We start from the raw sequence: 23830 nt of genomic DNA, 5'->3' as shown, positions 1-23830 counted from the left end.
ATATATATATATATATAAATTTTCCACTTTGATGGAAACCAATGGCACTTTGCCATACCTTTCAGTGCAGCCTCTCTAAACAGATTAATAAAGTGGTATCAAATTGTAGTTGTGAAAGAACGACTACATCTGATCTTTTTCTATAAATTCTTGATACAAAAATACTACATCCCCTGGTTATCTCAATTAAAACACTAAGTTTTTTCGGGCATGATTTGTGTCAGCAAACTCAAATTTTCCATTCTTTGTCAGTTTCAGTCTCTTTTTAAATTCATGATTTGAAATTCTGACAAGCTTTTGTTTTTATTAACCTGCCACATCTTATTGAATTGACAGTCACATGTATATAAACAACACATTCAAACAATTTGTATTGTATACAACAGGAAACAGTTGTAAAAATGGATAAAATGACTGAAAAATTGCTGATGATAGAAAAAGAGTAGAGAATAAATAGTCTATAACAGGGAGTAAAGTTTTAACCTGTACAAGTATAAAAATATTTACAAAATTGTGCAAACTTTAGATTTTGTTGGTGAGTCGTCCAACTTTGACATTTGGCTGAGATTTGATCCTCGGCCGTTCATTGATGATATACTGCTACCAGCCTCTTTCCTGATTCTCTGAACTTGATCGGCATCGACGTACTTTTCAAGTTCCTCGACTTGCTGAGTGATGTCTTTCAATTCCTGCTCCATCTTCATGATTCTTTCATCCTTTGTCTGGTCGTCCTTGATGAAACGTTTCAGTCGGACCTGCAGATCTTTCATCTTGCGCTCGCTCTCTTCCTGAGCCTCCAACGCTTCGGCCAGTCGCTGTCGTAGATAAGTTTCGCTTTCTTGGGTTTGCAGAACCTGACGTGTCAAGTAATCTGCCTGAACTTTCAACCCGTCAGTCTGCTTTGCTTTCTCCTTGATATCACTGACACTACTCGACCCTGATTCAGATTCACACTTTTGCAGTTTCTCTTCCAACGTCTTGATAGTTTCAGCCTGCGCGTTTGTCTTTTCTTTCAATTCAAGAAGTTCAGTTTCAAGGCTCTCTTTAGTACTTTTCAACTCTTCAATTTCTTTTTTCATCTTTTTGTACTTGGCCCGCAGTTTTCTGTTTTCTTTTTGTACTCCTTCCAGAGAGTCTTTAGAAAGTTCACCTGTTTCGGCTTTCTCATCTTGAGTCGAGGTTTCTGCTTTCTGTTCAGGTACAGCAGTTTCTTCCGGAGCTGATGGTTCGGCTTCACTTTTCGACTGCTCCACAGCTGGTTGCTGCTGCACGTCAGGAACATTCTCTTCTGGTTCAGCACCTTCCATCGTAGGAAGCTGTTGAAATTACCTGTGTTAGAAGTAAATGGAAACATTAAATATAATAAGTATGTGGAGGCATGGGTATACAGAGTATACCAAGGAAAGAGTGTACAAGAAATTCCGAGCCTGTTGAAGTTCTTGTACCTGCTACCGCAGTTTAAATTAACAAAACACTTGATGCTTATGTAACTTTACAAACTGTGGAAGACAAACATTTCATTCCTCCAAGGCACAGCATAATACAAAGGAATTGGGTATTAACCCCGTAACCCCCCATTGCTTTGGGGCAAACTATGCAGGCCACTGCAATGGTGTTTGGACTGGTTATTGGTGTGACTGCAGGGTTAGATTTGAATGGCGAATATGATAATGTGTAATTTTTGCAATTTTTCCCCTCTTTCATTCATGCATCCACATTTTGCATGAGAGATGACAAACTTGGTACATAAAAATAAAAGTTGTAAAAGTATGTAAGATTGTAAGGGATGTTGACAATGAAACAATGAAAAAACAAATCTTGCATAATTGCAAATGTTGTGGTTGGGTTAAAATCCATACAGCTCCAGCAACATGAGATGAAGTCTCCTGCTTCATTAAAAGGTAAATTGGAAATCATCCAGAAAGCAACAGGTGTCTGTTTGAAAGCAGGAGTATACATTTCAATAGCAAATATGACCTACATAGAACTACAAGGGGTGGGAGGGGAGGGGTACAGGGGGCAACTGAAGGCCTGCTTCGCGAAAATGGCCAGGGCAAATTTTGGATTTTCAGAATTTCTCATCCATACACTGAAAATGTTGGAAATTGGAGTGATGTTGTTGTTACAAAGTGAAACCATGTCATTCTCCGTAACAATTTCTATCGCTAAACTTTTAATTGCTGGTGTAAAAGCCAATATTGTACATAATTCAGAAGTTGATACACTGAAGTATGCCGGCATCTGTTTTGTGTAATAGCTACACAATAAACATACAGTCAAATAACGGCATCAAATTGTATTAATATCATCAATGCTTCTGACAATTGGTTTTGAGTAACACATTCATTATTCACTCTGAAACTCAAACCACCATCACTCCACAACACGTCTGGGCTAAACACCATGAATTCATGGTGGATTTGTAGTATTGGTGGTTTTTCTTGTAACTCCATTTTGCAAATGTAACTTTTTAGGTTGTAGTAAAACACAAAATTGTTAGATTTGTTGATTATGGAAACACTGGAACTACTAAACTGTGGATACACGTTACATGATTGTTACATACTGTCACAATCGCCCTGATATTAGAGAAGTTACATGGATGATAATTTGATCTGTTTACGCCATTTTCCTGTAAACAGATCCACTATCACCATTGACAACAAGGGGTTGGGGCCAAACCATGGTGTGAAAGGGTTAATAACAGTCATGAAAAAGGTACTTCATGGTATTTTACCTTTACTACAGAACAATATCCAACTGATTTATAAACAAGTGTCGTCACTTACAGGCCTTTCAAGATTCTTGACATCTAAAGTTGAATTTCAAATCCAGAAATCTGTTATCTAAACAAGGGACTTTTTGGTTTCACTTTGTAAATTTTTCCCATAGGATTTCCTTGAATCTTTTTCAAGGATCTACGGTGTAACACGTTGGTTTCCTTTTTCTGGATAATGTTTGACAGTAAGTTGCCTTGCATGTATGTTTTCTCGTACTCTGTTTGAATCCGTTATTTCTCTAAACAACACTGGAACACACACAGTGAGAACATCAATAGAGTTGTCAGAAATAAACTTGGTAAATTCTTTGACCACAGAAACCAAGTTCCAGATTAATTAAACACTGTGGTTATTCTATTGCCGCATATTATTTACCGATCATTTTGAATAAGAACGATAACTGTCAAATGCTAAACCTTTCCAAAACGTGCGGCATATGCACAAAGGTTTTTTTACTTACAATGTTAGAAAATGATAGTTACTGTAGCTACAAGATTTGCTTCTTCTTAAGAAATACCTTTGCTGTGCAATTGTTGACAAACTAACTTCTCTCGCTTGGTAACGTTATCAAAGACAATTCACTGCCCAAATCAAATAGCTTTAATACAATTGTCGAATACATGCCAACTGCCAGGGTATTACATAAAAGCTGGTTTTAATACAGTTCTCAGGTTCTCTGTTTTCAAAAACAGAAAAAAACACAATGGGTATTGTAGTGATTCATCCAGGAAGAGAGACTTTCAAATTATGAAATTGCCCCGACAAACACTCTTGACAATTTGTTGTACATCTTTTTCCTGTGATTTCTTTAAGTCAATTTTAAGGGTTAGATCAGAATGAGGCTTAATGATGCAGATTAAGATTACTTTTAACTTAAAATAATTGACACCAATGGCTTTCAAATGTGAAAACTTGGTCGATTTTGTCACAGTAAACAATACCTTGACCACAAAGCTATTGTAGTAAAGACAATCAATAGTTACAATGTTCTTGTCATTTTTGTTTCAGGCCTTTTTCGGTAGATCTGCTTATTACAAATTATAGCGATTATTAGGGTCTGTAAATGAATCATTTTTCATGCAAAAGAAAGCGAATGAACGTGTAGAGATTCCACAGACCAAACATAATGTCAAACCGATTATTAAGTTGAAACCCAGTATTGTGGGTGGAGGAACGGTTAAAATTTATTTGAAAGGTTCTATTCTTCCTTATATCAGCAAACACTCGCTTTTATCATTATGGAGAAAATGATAAAAAGATGAATAGTCAGTTTGGGTATCATTCTAAAATTTGCTCGATTGATCAAACGGTGCCACTAAAATGAAATATTGACTCGTTGTTGTTTCTAAAGAATTACTTACTGAATTATGCGTGGTTTGTTATTAAAAAAAACACGCATAATTAAAAAAGGGAATGCTCATGAAAATAGAAATTGTTACCGCACGCTGTAAATGTGAGCATGGCATGTGAGATATAATCCAAGAGTATTTGCTACGAGACATCACAACACAAGCCCCAGCTTTCAACGGTCCGTACACAAAAGCAGAAAATGGATTGATTTCGACCTCTGCGTGTCAAGCAATTATACTTTAAAGGTTGTCAGGGATTGGGATTTGTTTGTCGTGCTTGTCAGCGGTTATCTATCAGTCACCCCATGGCCCGCTATAGAGACAACCGTTCCACTTCATATACTAAACGAATCCATATTGTCAGCCAAGCATCCAACCATTACGATAACAGAATTTCTCAGCAATTAAATGCAGAACAATGTGAAATTACCGGAGACGCGTCCCAGGGGAAGGAGCACTCAGACAATTTGATGTGATTTGGTGGTTTTCATTAAAATGAAGAATATTGACCCAGCACTTCTCACGTTGGACGTGTATTCTTGGTGCTGTACTATGAGGAAGTACATTTGGAAAGCTTACAAAGTTACTCACATGTAAAATATGTCACAACTTACTTCTTGTGGACTCTGTGACACTTTTTGGTGGTCAAACGGTCTACACGTTGTTTGCGACGTCGGTAGTACAGGTTCATACTGCGCTCGCGGACTATACCAACTGTAGCAGGCTCTAAGTGCCCAATTTAATCTTTCAGATTCACCTTTGGCACTTTGTCATACGTCATGTGGACACAGCCGACCGACTTCTGTTTACCGTTGATGTTGCTACGGACTCGCTCACAAACAGAGCTGGGCAGTTGTCACATGTATCATGACTGGTCCTTGATAATGAAAACGCCCACGTCTGCTATATATGGAAAGCTTATTGCCTAATACGGAAAGCGCGGGAGAAAGGCACGTTGCAAATTCAAGGTTAAATGTAAACCCGGTGGTTGAATTCTCTCATTTCTTGACTAGTATGCGTTTTTTGTTGTTGTTGTGATATCATACAGTAGCGAGTTCTTTATGTATGGCTTATTTTGTTTAAAAAATATTAACCCCTGAATGCTGTAACTTCTGTAGGAAGCCTGACGCCCCTGTTGCGTGAGTGGAGTCGTCGGACAACGTCTGCTAGAGAGGGTCGCGACATCACTATCTTCCGGTATTCAAACGTTGTATGTCTGCTGTTTTGACGATGCACAGTGCCACAGCCAACGGTATGTAATGGTGTGTACGATCCCGGTACTTCTGCGTAACACTACCTGTCAAAAAATTTGAGCCAGCAGATCTGTTTTCATTGTAATCGACAGGCAGCGGGGACTTTGCCATGGGCTGTGGAATGAGCTCACGCTTCAAGCGAAGTAGACCCTCTGTAAGCGTAACAGAGAGCACCCAACAAGAATTTTTGACGGAGACCGAAGTCGAAGCGGTAGGTACGGCGGTGCGCACAGTTGCAGTTAGCAGTGACAGTACCAAGGGAACGAGCAGAAGGACCAAATCCGTCGGTTCGCTTTTTCATTCAAGAAAGGTTTGTAGCTTTGACGACACGGTCGATAGTTCGGTTAAGACTACGATATCGCCGAAACGTCGATCGTCGTTCGCTGCGCAAGATGAATCTGACAAGGAACAATTTGAACTCCCCGGTAAGATTAACGTAGAAACGCAGAGAGACTTTGCAAAGTTGAGAAGTGTCGATGAGAGACAGAGTTTATCAACTGAGGACAGCGAGCCGAACATCACGACGGCGGCATCGTCATCGATTTTCGGTGCTTCGTCAGGCATTGAAGCTGGCGAGAGCAGCAATGGAAGTATTGGCACAGAAGGGAACGACAGGGCTTCTTTGGACAGTGGGTTTCCGCTTAATGACAGCGGCACTAAAAGTGCTGTGGTCGACAAAACTATTATTACCAGCAATGGCAGCTGTGACAATAAATTGCATGATCTTAGAGACGAGGACATAACTCGGCTTGTCGTCAAGGAAGATGAAACCGAATTATCGAACGGTCATGCCAATAGTTTTAGCGATGGGCACTTAGAACATTCCGACGACAGCTTCAGAAACATCAAAGTAAATGGAGGGCCTGCTTCTGTAGGAGCAATGCCCGATGAAGGCCAACTTTGTGCAATTCACAAAGATACAGGTATCCATGCAGAAATCAAGAGGGGTAATGCTGAGAGTAATCCAGGCGACAACATCTCCATGCAACAGCAGAATGGTGGAAGCAGCGAAGCGCACGTGTGTAAATGTCCCAAGCAGAAGATAGGCGTGAACACACTCGAGCAGATTGTAGAAGTGGGCAAGATGGTTTCAAATCCTGCTGAACACAGCATCATCTACGAAAGCCCAGAGGAGGTGAAGACACTCAGAAACGGAGATAGATGCACATCTACTTCAGTGACTTTAAGTGATGTTGCAGATGAAGAATCTCATGGCATCGGTGTCACCAAGGCAACTGTCTCACCGATTGAACATCCGCATATTGATGGAGATGTCGCAGAAGATGAACTGTGGCCAGGCTTAGTTGTTGTGCACGTACATCAAGATTTCTTCAATGGTAAGTTACTAAGTAAAGTAACTTATGAATTTTTCAAAATTTGATGAATTGTGCATCAAACTAAGTACTCTGTACTCAATACTTCTGAAGAAACAATTATCGGATTGCACATTGTCATCGAAGTGTGTCAACCAATGATCTAATGTTCTCTAAGGTTAAGAAGAAAACATCATTTAATATAAATTATGTGGGTCTGTCATGGATGGTGATTCTCAGTACTTTGTTACACTTATGCAATGAATGTAACATTTCTTATCTAAAACAGTGACAGGGTATTTGTCAATGTGCCAACATTTCTGATTGCATAAAATGTGACTGAATGAGCACCAAAGTCCGTTTTTGTTGCCTTTATAAAATATATTTTAGACAATATTTTTTCATGTCCAAACATTTAGTTTTGACTTTTCCCAAAATTTTGACCAAAAACTGGAGTTTATAATAAGTACTGTCCACCTAGTCCAAAATTTTCAAAAGAATTACAGAAAAATTCATACAAATTGGTAAAATGTGTCACTATAATTTTGGTGGGAAGAATTACAGCACTCAAAGGGTTGACCATGATTTTTCCAGTCTGTGATATGAAGGGAAACTTTGCAGGACAGGGAGTTTGATAGAATGCAGTTGTGGCTAATCTGGTTAACAACCTCACCACAATACGTTTGCTATGAATTGAGTTGGACTAAACAACTCACTGATTTTCAGATGTACTTATTCTGAAACCTAAAAGAATAAAAATCCTTTACTAAAGTTACACATTTGATAGCAACATGCAAATACCTTTAATTATTATACATCTACCATCGAGAAAAATATAAATTTGCATATGCTAAAAAAGCTGTACGGAACGCCCGTTTTGTAACACGTACGGTTTCCAGGTGCCCCATCCCCTGCGGCTGTATCTGCGCGTTCACTGTTGAAGGGTTTCAAGGGACTCATTGGATGAGTGCCAGAACATGTCTCGCGCACGCTCTGTACGTACTTGTGTAGTACACACACACTATCCAGAACTTGCAGAAGCGCGTCTGCGGAGATAGCGTTCCACGCTTGCGCTATAAATCGGAAGAAAAATTGTTGACATTGCACGAAAACGGTCACTACTCTGACAATTTGATGCCCCAGTAACAAATATAAGAGGTATAATTATAAGGTTATCACGAAAATACCGCGAAGGATGCACTCGGACATTAGCGCTGGGCATCGCCCTGTGCTTCGCATGGGGCGATACGCTGCGCCAGTGTCCTCATTCATCCTTTGTGGTATTTTCGTAATAACCTCATAGTATTATGTAAAGTATTTTACACATTGTGGATAAATTAGTCCATATAAAATCAATGAATATGTTGAACTCAATAACAAAGTGGATTGTAACATTTTAATATGATTGTTTGGAAATGATGTCTGACTCATTGTTTACTCATTGACGTGCAAAAATAAATATTTTTTTGCAAATTTAGATATAATTTTTGGAAATTATGCATGCAATAATGAGGAAAATAACTTGATAGGTGACTGCCAATGTTACAATGAACACTAAAAGACATATTAACGGCTCAGACTACGAACTCCAACAACAGCAACACATGCAGCACTGACAAAATTTGGCCGAATTTTTTGGCAGCAGTCAGTGCCCAATGTCTCACGCATGCAGCCATATTGAGTATCAAACGGGGAACAGCCATATTGTCAAGAGCCGGCAAAGTGCCAGTAGCCAGTCACCGAATCATGCAATCGTTATAAGTTCTGCTGAGTGCCTGAAACTGAATAAGGATCCCAAATCATACATAATACATTGTCTCCTTAGAAGTCATCTTTTTCTAACGAAGTAGAAGACGAAAATGTGATGTGTTTATTTATTCATATGTATTTTAATTTGAATCTTTAATATTTCAGAACGGTTATAACTCCATAACTTTTAAAAATAACTTTTTGCATTGACATCAAAACTCATGGACATACATAAAAAATCCACAGTAGGGAAAATAAATTACTTTATAAATAAAAAACAAGAGCTCATTTCAGACCACAAGTGTATACTGTAAAGAATGTGAAAGCACCAGGTGTGATTATTTTTCTGACAATAATGCATAGCCAGTCACTTTCTAGTAAATCAGTGACACTTAAAGTTACCATCTTTACAACGTGACAGTTTATTGGAAGATTATGACCTCAAAGTTTATTTTGTAATGGCCACCACTTTTTACATTCCCGGGCCGACCACAGAACAATTGTTCTGGTGGTCCAGATGGACCACCACACAAACTTTTTAATTTCTAACCCTTCTTCACCATCATAGATTGACATGATATACCTTTTGGTGCGAAGAGTCAGTCAAATTCCAAAAGGATGCCATGTATGTGTGCCGATGATGATGAACTCATAAAACTGACCAGACTTCAACAGCAAGATAAAAGATTTATTATTGTACCCTGGATAAAGCTTAACAAAAGCCCCACTACTGCAGGAGACATTCTGTCTCCATAAATTTCAAAAATATGTTCCATTTATCTTGTATAGATGTCTCCGCTAGGACTATAGGACACACTTTAATTTTAACAAAACTGAAGTACCGGTGACTGAATAAAGATGATCATATTAATATTCATGTGTACTTTCATTTACTTTCTCGTGTAACTTTCTGAGTGCACAGGAAAAACTGTCACAGTTTTGACAATTAAGTTTGAGAGAAGTTTTCAGAAGGAATTGCCCACTACAGCACCACAAGTCCTATATCATAGTCAGCTCTGCTCGGCTTGGCTAGGTGCATGGACACCGTACTAAGTTTCTACGTGAATGCTCTGAATTTTCATTTTGCCAACAATTTCAAATTATGCTAGCAATCAGGAGTGAGGATACAATTTTCACTGGCTTGGTAGGTTTAGCAATGCAAACTTTAAGAGATTGCCATTTCCAAATATACCCATGAGAAAGGCATTGCTGCTGTCGAAAACTGAGTTTACTGCCTGCCTTTGATTTATTTGAGGCTTTTCAAGGAAAAAACCCAGGGATCTCGAGGTCGCTTGCAAGCCGAGGCTTCTGAGCCTCATAGATGATGCCATCTTAAACTGTACTGCCTGGCATTGAGAAGTTGTGTGATTGGCTCCTTATAGGCTATTAACGACTGCGTGGTGGCACTTAACCAATCACACACTTTACAGTCCATTCTGGTGAGAGATTGTTTTGAGAAGTGGTCCTCACCCAAGGAAAAACTGTTTGGTTGTGAAGATTGCCCTCTCTGGGGTTTGTATTTTAACCTGTAAAAAATAATAGAGGCGATTACATGATCAATACCAGATGATTTACTACGCAAAATTTTACAGCTGGTGTATCATTGTCACATCACATGATGCAGTAAGGACTTTATGGAATAATTATAACATAAATCACTTCTTTGATTGCTGTGTCTATGAATGTGGCAATCAAGATTCACAATTCTTTTTCTGTAGGAGCTGTAACTTCTGTGCCATTATAATCATCAAAAACTGGAGGGCATGTGTGAGTAGACCAGTGTCATCTTAAGGATAATCTACTGAGAGCAAATTTGTGCCAAAATTACTCCTATATGTTTATTCTGTTTGCCTTGTACACCATAGCATTTTAAATGTCTTGTAAGTTTATGCAGATAAAACACAATTTAACCTTTAATATGAGATCATTATACACAGTGACAAAAATTTTCATTTCATACCACAATCGCTCACACTAAAATTTCTCAATTTCATAATGACATACTTAATACTGCTAAGTTCAGGAGAAGGAGCCATCCAATGACATATAACTGGTAATCTCAAGTGACCCAGCAACAAAAACATTTTTGCACTTTGAGAGGTCATTTTGATCATCCTTTTGTCATATGACATTGTTGGCATAGTGCCAAGGGACACGCACTGCACGTAAATTGCAGGGATATAATTGGGTGTTTCAAATGGAAAGAACATATATTGGACAGTATACAAATACAGTTCTACATGAAAGTCTCTATGGAAAATTGTTATCAATGGATAGATGTATGTATAAAATCATAGCAGAAACTATAGTATGGCACTGTAGGATTATATTTAGGTAGGGTTTCTTATGATCCTTTGACCTTCCATTTACTTGTAGGCAACCATTTAAAAATTGAGCTAAATGTGTCCTGCCAGCTGTGCTTAACCTGTTTTTAAGATGTGATTGATAGTTTTGAATTGTGTGCAATGAAAAGATTTGTTCAGAATTAGGGTAATTTGAGAACAGCTTTAAAATGTGTGCACAAGTTATCTGTTAAAAGTGTGTCAGAACTAGGCTGAACAGTCATATTTGATCATATAGACAAGATCTCAGCAGAAAATCATATACCAATGCTGCTTTGACTTCTTTTCATCCATTCATGAATCTTTGTGAGAGTGCAATATTGAATCTGAAAATCTTAAACAGTTGATGCACAGTTTGCCTGGGGAAACTTTGTGCCTTTCAATGTTCAAATCCATGGAAAAAATTTCATTCAGTGAGTCAAGAAGCCACATTTTACCATTGCAAGTACATTGTAGTACTAGAAAGCTTCTGTTCATTTTATAGAGGCTCTGATACTGAGTGTTACCACATTGGTAAAATAGGCATCTGCTCATATTCTGTCACATTCTGTTTTGCATGGGAAATCAATGAGTTATTTTCAAATGCAAATATTATCGTGTTTTGTAAATTTCAACTGCCTGGCTATACCTAATTAGCTACAATTATCACCGGCAGCAGTGCTTTTAGACACACGCACAAAAATATCATTAATTTCGTGATATGAAATCGTTCAGGGAATAGCGCCGACTGGCATCCAGCCTGTATGTTTTGGAAATTCTGTGCTTGAAAAAGTGGTTGCCTTAGTTACATAAGCACACATGGACATTCAAGACTGTAAACTGCAAAGGAATAAATAGCCAAGCATGGTGAACATTTTATGAATGTTCCAATCAACTCTGCTAGCAAATCTGAAAATTATTTGTCTGAATCTGATACAGTCTGAGTCTCTTAAATTTGTTGTGATTTAAGTAAGTTTAATTGCAGGAAATTTAGATTCTAAGATTGTTCATCGGTAAACTGCAATTGGGTCTTTTCCTTACGAAACTAGAAACTTTGAAGATCATGCCAAGAGCTATTTGATGGTATAAACTGCACACTGACAGATAAACGTTTCCGTTGTGTGCAATTTAAACCAATTGACAGATGAAGATATTTCTTTTAATGGCACAGACTTCAGTAAACCACGTATCAAGATTACAGGAGATAATTAGAAAAGAGGATGATTTGTAATTTTGTTTTCTTCAGACCCAACATATAAGCTCAAGTCAACTGTTGCCATATAATATACCTATAGGGCAATCAATTTACAATGTTGTATAATACCCTGACAGCCGTTCACTGCAGCCTTCATGATACTGAGTACACGGCTTTGTTTGAAATCTGACTGAAGTTTCAGACAATTCCAGGTTAACTAGTCTCCTTTTATTTCACATTGAAAGGGAGGTTTAACTCTGTAATTCGATGAACATGTCAGTTTATTGGAACGATGACGTGAGGTAGAGCTAAGTCCTAGATCGGACCTCCAGGCTACCTGGGGGTAATCATTATTTCAAACATACAACTTATTGCCAACGTATCTTCACAATTGCATCCCCTACAGTGCTGATAGTGTGAATGTTTTTTCGTAGACTTTCTGAAAGTTTCATTATCGCTATCTCTTTCGCTTATTTGATACATGAATAGTCAGTCAGACTCAAGCGATAGAATTGATGTGCAACGTCTGTTCCTGTACATGCAACGAGGTGATTTTTTTCACTTCATCCACTTGTCTACTATTTGTTCTTTCCTGAAAGAGCATCACCCCATATACAGGACACTAATATCAGGAATTTCTAGATAGCAATACATGGTACATTATGACTGCATCTTTGAAGAAAATATGTCTATTGCGTAAATGTGAAGGAAATAATGATCATTTGGGCAGACAATGGTTGATTTTAGTCGCTTTTGCACTTCTTGATCATGATGCATGTTTGTACCCAACAGTGCAAGTGCAATGCAAATTGATCTTGAATTCCGGAATGAAAGATAAATCTGAGACTAGAATGATGACAGTTGTGATAATATTGCACTATTTTCACATCTACACCATCTTCCCAGCTGAATTATTATGGAAGAAAATTTTTTAAAGCACCCAGAAAATGTTTTGACCTGCACGCTGCCATCCATCATATGGAAAGCTCTTTTCAAATGTTGATCAATTTTCTAAGTCACCAGATGAGAGAGTCATTGTCGTTTCAAATAAAATGAGAAAACTGCCATTAAATGTGAGAAGTAAATCACCCCTAAGCTGCAAAGGAAGGTCATGAGATTACGGCGAAAAGTGAAATTTTATGATGTGTGGTATTTAGCATCAGTGTCATCTTCATTGCCATGTGTCAAGTTGGTACAGGTAATTTTATATTACAGTAAAATGGCCTGAGAATCAGAAAATATCTGTCTCTCGTATTTACAGTTGAAGGACAAAGCCTTGCAAGCTTTAGTCTTTGAATTAAGTTAGATTAATACTTGAACACTTACATTTATATTGGCCAATGGGACATAATTTTTGTCAGAATTTCACATTTATTTCAACATGCCATTTTTTCCTGTATTTCTCATGAGAAAGCATACTCTGTTTTAAGAAAAAGCAACAAAAAAAAATATTTCTTCATACCCACTATTTTATTATGAGATCAAAAAGAATAGCATAACTTTTCACATTAGTTTGAATTCACTGAAACACAGGTTTTACCTGTGACACTCTTGTAACTTTAATGTCTAAGGGACTGTCTCAGGTTTATGTCCGAAGGCAAAATACAGTTATTCATAGGGAGAGGGGGTTTTAAGCTCATTTCAATGTGTGAGATCAAGTGTGTACTAGATCGAATGAATTTCGTTTTCTGAGCAAATGTGACAATGTGAGATGCTCCCTAAGTAGACCTGTCTGTGCTGCTTGAAAACCCAGCTATAGAAGGAACGTTCTTGTTGCATTTGTTAGAATTTGGTGGAAAATACATCAGTATGTGGAAAGTGTCAATTCCTCATGAGCAAGTTTACACAATTGTAGTAAAAAAGTGGAGATATTATGAAAAAGTAAAATTGAACAATCTTCAAACTTCTCGATTGAACTCGATTCATATACAAATGTCAATTGTAGCTCAGTATAGTTAAATTTGACAAATGTTGTGTACAATAGATATGTGCTCTTGCTATCCCTGCTCTTAGCTTGCTCATCAGATTTTATTTGTTCCACAAATAATTTGAAAATGCCAAAAAGAAGAAAGAGGAACCAGAACTGTCAAGAACTTTAAAATGTTGATATTTTGACTGTTACCATTTCAGCTTGAAAATCACAAAATGCAACTGAGAGTTACCAAAGAAACAGAGCCACAACACTTTAAGATTCTGAAAAAAGTTTGCATATCAAAGAGTCAAGGGGAAGGGGATGTTAATTTTGTGCTTATTGATATGCAGATGGGCATAAAAATGTCACATTTTCACAGGAAGCTGGTACAAAATTTTCCAGATATTGATCTGTAGGGGATGCATTATGTGATGGAGGGACCATGATTATTTGATTGTCTCAGCAACTGAAACTCAGTCTTATTGTTGAGATGTTGTGAAGTAATTGTTAAAAGCTGTCTCACCTTGTAGTTTGAAATTAAGTAATTACCCACATGCTTCAATAGGATATCACTGTTTCATTTGGGAAACGAGTTTGTGGTCATACATCATAAAGTAGGCAGCCTTTTCGATAAGCTTGGTTTTATATCTTGCCATCATGATGCTTAGACTGGCAGATTATTTTCATGGAAAGAAACGGAGAACAATCATTGATAAATCTGGGAACTTGATCAAAATATTTTCCACACATTGGACAGTGTGAATTTGTTGTCATTTTGCACATTCTGTAAATCGAAAATTGATCAAGTTACTGCGAAATCCTTTCAAATTCTTAATTGCATTTGATGAACATAATCCTAGTTCCTCATTTATCAACCAAAAACCACAATGTCACCATGACTGCCAATCTATATGTAACATGGCCATGACTTCAGAGCTATTGGGTCGTGATGTGAGATATTTTCTATTCAAAAATTGGCAAAGATTTATCAAAAAAGATATTGATAGAAGTGTTTCCTTTTAAAAGGACATAATGATGGCAATTTAATACCAATTCTAGTACAACTCTTCATAGTGTCTAATTTAAGAAAAATTCTGTAGGAGGATGATTAGTTTAAACTGTAATTTTTTCCAGCTAACACCAATCAGAAATATTGCATAATTTTCACAGTGAATTCATCCAATGTTGTATTTCATCATCAAAGGCATACAACACGTTCGATATTGCTAATCATAAGTGTTTATTGCCAGAGATTTTTGACCATTGTTGCATGTTGTATAATACAACAAAATTGTACATGAATTTGCTGACACATATGCTTTCGAAGTTTCCGTCATGCACAAACTTGTTTTATTACAATTTTTTCTTGGATTTAAAGATATTTCTTTTGCAGAAATTCTTAATGAACTCAGAAGTGAACTTAGCTTGTCCTGTTTTGATGTTTCAAAAATTTACCGGAAAAGTTGTACGAACAGGAAAAGTTGTACGAACAATTTCATCATCAAACGTGAGTCAAATTCCACTGATTACAGATTTTAATAGCATAGCTGAAACTTCACCAAGTAGTTCAACTGACAAACATCAAAGTTGCAATGGAATCAAAAGGATCATGGCTCAAAAAAGAACACAAATTTGTTAATGTGATTGTCAAGATAGCTTGTGCCATGGGTGAAAGACTTAAACTTTCCCCCAAATTTTCCTTGAAAGCACACTTTCAAATATTCTCTTTCAAAATTGAGAATAAAAATTGGGGTCACCACCCAATTTTGGTACTGAAGAAACGAATTACCCAATATTTACAGACATTTGAAATTCAAAATGGCCGCCATCCCTTATCTCTATGGGGAAATATAAAATTCCTATTTAAAATTCCTGATTTTCTCAAAACTGAGCTGGTGAACTTTACTCTCTCCAAGAGCTTCAAAATAAGCCCCCACAAGTGGTAGACCAAAACTGAGATGTAAGATTTGAAGATCTGTCCCCAAGCACATTCTACCTTAAAGTGTAAAGGACTGTTCTAAAAGATGTAATTATTTTCACAGAAATGTCGATCATCACACATATCCTGAATGAAAATTATATTGTGTGATAAGTGGAATATGTGTGTATAGAGTGACACATTGTGTCTATCCTAGTTTGATGAAATTATACTTAAAGAGCCCTCGGTGATAAGTGATCACAAGACGGAAAACACTGGAAAAGTTTATTTGATTTAGAGAGCTCATCAGATGCATTGGTAGGAAGCAATTTCCAGTGAGTTAAGGCCAAATGAAATAAACCCAACAGACCACAAATTGAGAAAAATATGAAAGGAGGATCCTTCAACAACCAATGTTGAAATGGTGGGTTTTCATCAGGGAACAGAAGTGTTTGCTTATAATTGGTCTGTGTGATCTGTGTGAAAATTGAGTGGTGTAGTACATCTCCAAATTAAATATTACACTACAATTGTGCCATCTTCAAAACCATATAAATAGAATGCTGATTGGTGTCTTTCATGGACAGATAAATAAATTCATAACTGATCAATTTATCAAGACCAGCTTCTGATATTGAGCGGAATTGTAATATCATAACCTTGAAATATTCATTCTTTGAAAACGAAATTGTTTACAGCTTAGAATTTTAAAAAGCAGTTTTGTTTTTTCACCACACACATATGCCTGATGATATATTGTTAGAATCTGTGTACTATATATTTGACTCTGGTTCATGTATAGTGATGACAAATTGTCTATGGAAATATATGGAAGTATAATTGCAATATAATTTGATTCTATTTTCGATATAGATGCCCTAGAATCTGTTGGCCTTCAATATGGCTTAGCCTTGCAAATGAAGAAAAAAAAAGATGGTAAAAAATCTCATGGAAAAGGAAAACAAAAATTACCATGATTTTGAAAGAATGCTGGTTTTGTTTTTTTCAATCACTTGCAGGTTTCAAGTGAACTGTAATATTGCCAGAGTGTTTTATAGCTCTCAAAACTGGTTTGCAGTGTTGAAAAAAATGGAAAAATATAGAAATTATCTGGAATTAGAAAATTCTCCATAGAGATACGAGTTACACGTTTTAAGAGCTAGATAGAGTAATAATTGTTTTGGTTGATCAAAGAGCTGTAGCCTTAAATGTTGTTAATCTCCCATCAATTCCGATAAGCTTCTATAGTTGCCAGGTGATAACATCTCCTGTTGCTAAGAAACCGAGAGAGCAGCGGCAGTGTTTGATCTGTATGGTTGCCGCTCCCAATAGTCTAAGACTCTGAGCCTGCTTGACTTGGAGAAAGTGCTGCATACCATTTCAGCAGACTGGGGATTTTGACAGCCATTTTTATAGCACTGAGTGTATGACTGGTGGATGAACGAATTGATCCGTGGTCTCAAGTTAATTGTTGTCGTCACTCAGTGATGCCATGAAGCTCTAAAACTATATACACAATTTGCAAATTTTCTTTTTTTGAAATCATACTGAAGCCTTCCTCTTGTCATATCTCATAGACAGATGAAAATTTAGAAATATTTTAATTGCATGAAGTTGTGTCTACATGACATAATAATTGAGAAATCATGAAAAATAGATTCATCATAATTAATAATTCATTTAATAATAGGTAGGTGCACTAATGCTTTGGAAAATGTTTTCATCAAAGAAAAGGTAACATCAATATTTCTTCTTTATGGATATAAAATAAACTTGTCATTTACAAATCACTGGGCCATGATAGTAAATTTGTGAGTTTTCTTGACATGTTCTTTTACAACAGTGAACTGAATATTCATGTGTCATTGTATGTAACTTCTGATATAACAATTAAGGGACCTTTCAGCTGATAGAGCTCCGCCTCTTATGTAGAGAATAACTATTTGTGACACAATGACAAGTGTTGATACAGAAGGTGGAAATCTTTGCTAGCTTATGTCAGGATGGCCTGACCAAAAATGGCAAAATTAGCTGCAAAATAACACAATTGAAGATTTCATCATAATTTCAACATATCAGGTTAAGATCATCCCTAGGAACATGTCTACTGAATATCGAAGCTATCAGATAAATAGTTTTTGAGAAACTAATTTCTTTACCAAAAATGGCAAAAATTGCCTTAAAATACAAAATTGCAGATTTCATCATAATTTCAATACATCACATTTTGATCATCCCTGTGAACCTGTATACCAAGTATCAAAGCTGTCAGACAAGCGGTTTTGCTTAAAAAATTGTTTGACCCAAAAATGACACACATCCACCTATTAGATAAGCTCCGTGTCACTGACAGCAGAGCTAAAATGAGTAATAGAGACAATTGCTGTCACTCTGGACAATATTTCCATTACTTGTTTCAGAAAACTAAATTTTCTTCTTCTTATTATTATAGTATGTTGAAATACAGTACAAAGTAAATTAGCCATGCATACAAATGTAACACATATGCACTCTGAATTAGAATTCACTTATCGACAATAGTGTTTGATTCTGTAGTTTTAATTCTATTCACAAATTGAATACAAGGTATTGTGACAGGGTTTTAGGTCTAGGAGAAGAAATTGTGGTTTCACAGACAAAAGTAACGTAAAATACATCAAAAGGCTTTGAGAGCACTTGGGTAGAGCAAACATATAATTGCTACAAAATAAACGTATGTGGAAAACCTGACAAATGAAGATACCGCTGCTTTAATGAGAAATCTGTGCGTATTACAGACAATTAAATGATAAATTATATGCAGACACTATAAATACGCCATGCAAATGTATGCCGGCAAGACTGTGCATTCTCTGTTGGCAACGTTGAACTTTTTCCTCCATAATGCGCCAGTCTCCTTGCGACAGCTCTACGGTATATTTCATATGATATATGACCCATTGATCATTTGCAGAGCGAATTATGTAAACAATAGAAGAAGCGATGACTTGGCCATCACTAATGACTTGCCTACAGCTATACTTTGACAACATCAACATAATAGAGTATTTTTTGTTTCTTAAAAGCATACAGTACAATTATTTTTCAGATTTAGACTAAAGTTTTTTATACAATCTGTGATTATTTCAGAACTATGCTTTTGAGTGATTTTTACTTAAATTAGTAAAGGTAATGATATCATGACAATTTCTGGTTTTTTGCCGTGTTTTTTTTTTGCATTCCTGTCAGTTGTACCTGCCACAAAATAGTTACTTACAACTGCAACAGTGAGACAGATTATGAGACACATTGAATATATGAAAAAAGGGAATCCCTTGTAGATACATTTATCTATGATTGTGAATGCTATATATTGTAATAGAATATTGGAGACTAAATGGCAGGCAAATTTAAAGTAATAGGAGATTTAAATGACAGAAAAAAATTGTTGACAAATGACCTTATCACAGATTTGAAGAAAGCAAGTCGCATAATACTGAAATGAAGGCAATTTTTCATTGGGTGTGAGTTTACATAGGTACTGTTAACACAGGCAGACCTTATGAACTGTCGTGTAACCCAAAGCTTACAGTCATTAACAGCAGCATAAGCTCAAATTTTTTGTGATATTTAAAAATCTGAACAATGTGATATATTTCCCCATTTGTGTCAGAAGATGGGCTCTCAACAGGAAGACTGGTTCATGCTGGCCAGGTTTGACTGGATTGGCTGTGTGTGTACCAATGAAACACCTCCATCTGAAGTATATGTAAACAAAAGTGTCATATTTCTGATATTTGATGGATGGCCGATGATTAAATAATCTCATTAAATTTAAATAAGCAGAGAGAGTCATATTTTACTTGAAAATATCCTTCCGGTGTATAGTGATTTCTTTTATTATCACTTTCCTACAATGTACGTTATTAGCTTAAAGTTTTCCTTTTCATCAGGATCAGCCGTTGAGGAAACTATATCAGTTTTCATGTCTGTAAAGTGTGAAGTTCATTTCTCAAAGTGTTTTCAATGAAGCAGCTGTTTTTTAATATGATATGAAAATGCAGCAAGACGTTTGTAGTTACTCTTTCCGTTTTGCTACCTAGTTTGAGTTGTTGTGCAAAAATTATTGAATGTTGTCACCATTGCTGTTGAAAACACAAGAATATTCTCTAGCAGTGTTCAATACAAGTTTATTGAAAGGTTAATCTAGAGTGTTGTAAGCGATATATTCCATTCTAGCCACCTTGTAGGATATATTATACATTGATTGATGGACTTCGATTGAAATTGCAGTGGGGGTTCAAAATAAGATCAATCATTTACGATCAATTTTTATCTGTTTTGCCAATCAGTTTCGCTTCCTGTAAATTTCGGTTTTTTTTACAGATCAATGTTAATTGCCATCATCAATAATCATTGAGATGTCATTTCCGTGACGTGATTTCTCAATACTTCATTAATAGCTCACACACAGGCCAATAAACTTATCAAAGCTCAAACTGTACAGCGAGACGTTCATTCCGCATTGCTTCTTCAAACGAATTTGAATGGTATTACTGTCCAGTATGTTCTGGGCATAGATCTGATTTTGAAATAGTACCCTGTGTTCCAAAAATCAAGAAAAGAAAGTCCTGACTATGAGCCATATTTTTGATCACAGCAGTTAGCACTTAGTTTCATATATATTATCTGCAAAGGATGCCAATTAAGGTAGGGCCCAAAAAAATCAATTGTGTGGTTCCAATAACATGCATTTTAAAAGTAGGGTAGGTAGGAAAAAAAAACAATTTTGTCATTTTTACCTTCTCGTGTCTATTTATAGACAGAGAAGGTATTAGAGTTGAAAACCAGTATGCTGCTGTCAAGTACTTCCGTCTGTCAAGACTTCCGTCTGTCAAGATCCGTTGACGTCATGCCATTGTGATGGGTCATATCATAAACTGGTGGGGGTGTTCATGGCTCAGGTTGAGGTGTGGGAGAACGATTTTGAGCTATGACAAAAATCAAAAGGGACTTAGCGGCATAGCCACAGTGTTATTAAGCCTTTCTCCAAGGTTTCTTAGTTGACTACAATCTATTACAGACTACTGAGCTGACGTTAGGGGTACTCACTTTGTGTTTGCTCACTCTGTGAGCGCTAGTGTTTGGTACTGAGTTGCGTGGATATCCCCTCATGGCCTCACGTGATATGGGCCTGTTGCATAATCTGCAGAGATGATCATATGCCTCCGAGTCTGAAAACTGTCATTGTGTAAGCCTGTCGGCATTTTCCTTGCATTTTTTCTCATTTAATTTTGCAAAATATCGGCGAGTACCTCAATATTTCAAGATAACCCTTTCTTCCCAATCGTTTCCTGGAGTTTCAGAGTCATATGAACGAAAATGAGTGAAAGTTTTAGACAGGAAAATCGACGTCAGCCATGTTCAATGTTTACAGTACAATCAGAAGTTTACGTGGAGGAATTAACCAACAAACACTGTTCATGATGCCCACCCTCTAGAGGCAGACCCTCCTATATGAAGTACCACATTTGATGCTTGTGGAAAGCTTGACCACACAATGGAGCATTTAAACTTTTAGAAAATGACAAACTGAATAAGAAGGTATTCAGAAAATGTCAAATACTGCGGAAAAATGCGCAAATATTCAATATAAACAGGTTAACTGACTGGTCAGCTATAAAAAACAATGAAAATGTTTATGATCAAAAGTTTTTGAGATGCGCACATTTAACAAATACAGAAATTATTAACATTATAAATATAAGACCAAACTATTTTTTCAGGGATGGGACAGGTTGGAAATGAGGGGTGAGAGACAAAGGCACTCCTATTGCTGCATGTGGATGCAGAAACACCATTTCATTTACAGCATACTTATTCACTGTGTTGTGTTCAAGTTCCATATTGTACTGACTGTCATACAAGGATAACATGAGCAAATCAAATCAAATTAGAAAAGGATCAATGCTGTTGTGTGGATTTTGCTGAACATGGCTGTTTTTAATATTTCGCCCTATATATTTGGTATCCAGCAAAGGCATATTTTGATGTACAGTCAAAATTAACACTACATTGCTGACAATATATTTTACCGTTTCTGCATGAACTTAGTCTTTTTTAAATTATAGTATATTAGTACTTCAAACAGATTAACAGTTATCGTGATGTCAACCCATAATTTTACATCACAAAGACTGTAATTCTGCCAATTTTTTTTTTGTTTTTCAGTCATTTTATAAATTTTGCACTGCACAAGATGATTGAACAAATTGCAATGTTTGAATTTGTAAACTCAAAGAATAAAAATCCTTTGGTCACAGATTAAATTATTTTTTAAAAAGAAATTTACTCTTAAACACTTTTAGCATATATTCTTTACACGGTCATGTATTTCAAGGAAAATATGCCTATTAAAAACAGTAATTTCTTCACTTTCAATTTTTTTTCAATACTATGACAATTATCAGCCATGAGGTTATACAAACACAAGACCAGATAAGTGTTTTTCATCATTTCACAGGACTCTTTGGAAAATCCATTAAAAACAGTTAAAAGTGACTTAAAATGATCACTTGGTATACATTTAATTTACAGATGCCAGGTTGTGTATTTCACATGCACTCAGGTCAGTAAGGAAGTGCGTCATTACTATTTTGGACTGTGAATTCTTATTTCTGAATTATTTAACTTTTTCCCACATTGAACTATCTTTAGGCAGTTTATACTGTAGCTTAGAATTTTTTTGATTGATGTATTTAATCATCTTTTGGGTTCTTTGGGTCCATATCCCACCTCATGCCCCTACATCATCAACTATTTACCAACAACTCCATGCCAACAACCAATTACCTGACCTGGCCACACATTAGAGAAGGTACAGCGTCATTGAAGATATTTTTTTATTTCATCAAAACAGTCAGTAAAGCATGCAAGTAAATTGCAAGTGTTCACACAACTGATTCTGTTCAATTTTTTCCATATGGAAATGATATTGGAAACACATTGTGTTTCCCACGAGCAGAATAGCTCGCCATGTCGCTTTGGAGAACCGGCTGGCGCAGGTAAGACTTTCCTTGAACGATGACAACATATCGCTCCAAATCTCACAAGGTTTTACTTTTTACAAAGGAATTTTCTCAAAGTTATTGTGGAAACTACAATTTGTGTTACTTCCCATGGACCTATAAAAAATTTAGGGTCAGGGTTTAGAATAGGGCAGGTCAGCTAGGTAAAGGGAACCACACAATTTTTTTCATTGGCTTCGTATGCGCCTCGAAAGTGAAAGACTTAAACTTTTGCTCAAACTTTTCTCACGGAATCTTTCAACCATTCTCTTTCAAAATCAAAAATAAAAATCGGGGGTCACTGTGCAAATTTTGGTACTAGAGAAACAAATTACCCAAGATTACATATGGCCGCCATCCCTGTGTATAACTCTGTCTATGGAGAAAAATAAGATTTTCAATTTTCAAAAAAACTAAGATGGTCAAAGTTTTTCTCTCTCCAAGGGCTTTAAAATGAACCCCCACAAGTGGTAGATCAGAAAAGAATCGTAGAAATTTGAAGTCCGAATATCTCTCCCCGAGGCACGTTCTGCCTTAACTTTCAGATCACAGTCTTTACCCATTTACAGCAACATGTTCTGCATTGTATAGTATACTCAGCATGTTTTCAAGTCATATGGGCACAGCAACTGTAACACGTGCCATTTTTTGTTCAAGACAATGAACAATGCAGCTACCATGCAGTTTGCCTAAACTAAAACCAAAATTTTTATTCTCTAATCATTGATTATGTCAATGAAGTTATCTTTCGTCATATCGACGCTGTCATAATAAGCGTAACTGTCATTATCCCAGAATGAAATTTGAAAAGAGAATATCGACCGCTACTATTTCTCATTTGATTTCTGTATAACATATTCTTTCTTTCAAGATAGCAGCTAGGCCATGTTTGTGTTTTATCAGATTAATATGTTGAACTGAGACACTTTTGTGAAGAAGCTGACAGTAAGATGAACATTAAATGTCAAGAAAAAACTTGCAGAGTTAACATGCA

At 36.4% G+C, this 23830-nt stretch overlaps 2 protein-coding genes across 4 annotated transcripts in view; one reads left to right on the top strand and one right to left on the bottom strand.

The window, feature by feature from the left end:
- Positions 1–327: 327 nt before the first annotated feature.
- LOC139135264 (golgin subfamily A member 6-like protein 25) overlaps positions 328–23830 on the bottom strand; it is a 50961-nt gene continuing 27458 nt past the window's right edge. Inside the window, exons 1-2 of one of the 3 annotated variants that reach the window (XM_070702563.1) lie at positions 4744–4923; positions 328–1329 (exon numbers count right to left, since the gene is read on the bottom strand). In XM_070702563.1, coding sequence (XP_070558664.1) covers positions 504–1307 — 804 coding nt within the window. In that variant the 5' untranslated portion in view covers positions 1308–1329; positions 4744–4923 and the 3' untranslated portion in view covers positions 328–503. Of the gene's footprint in view, positions 1330–4720; positions 4924–23830 lie in introns of those variants that run through there. The other 2 variants (XM_070702564.1, XM_070702565.1) reach the window with 2 other exon arrangements.
- The window catches only part of LOC139135261 (uncharacterized), a 30507-nt gene continuing 11924 nt past the window's right edge, over positions 5248–23830 (top strand). The window contains exon 1 of the mRNA XM_070702559.1: positions 5248–6719. Within this exon, the coding sequence (XP_070558660.1) occupies positions 5492–6719 (1228 nt within the window). The 5' untranslated portion in view covers positions 5248–5491. The remainder of the gene's footprint in view (positions 6720–23830) is intronic.

Source organism: Ptychodera flava, chromosome 6 (genome assembly GCF_041260155.1).
Source record: "Ptychodera flava strain L36383 chromosome 6, AS_Pfla_20210202, whole genome shotgun sequence".
Lineage (NCBI taxonomy): Eukaryota > Metazoa > Hemichordata > Enteropneusta > Ptychoderidae > Ptychodera > Ptychodera flava.
The sequence above is the reverse complement of the archived record's forward strand: the minus strand, read 5'-3'. Positions and strand labels throughout refer to the sequence as shown.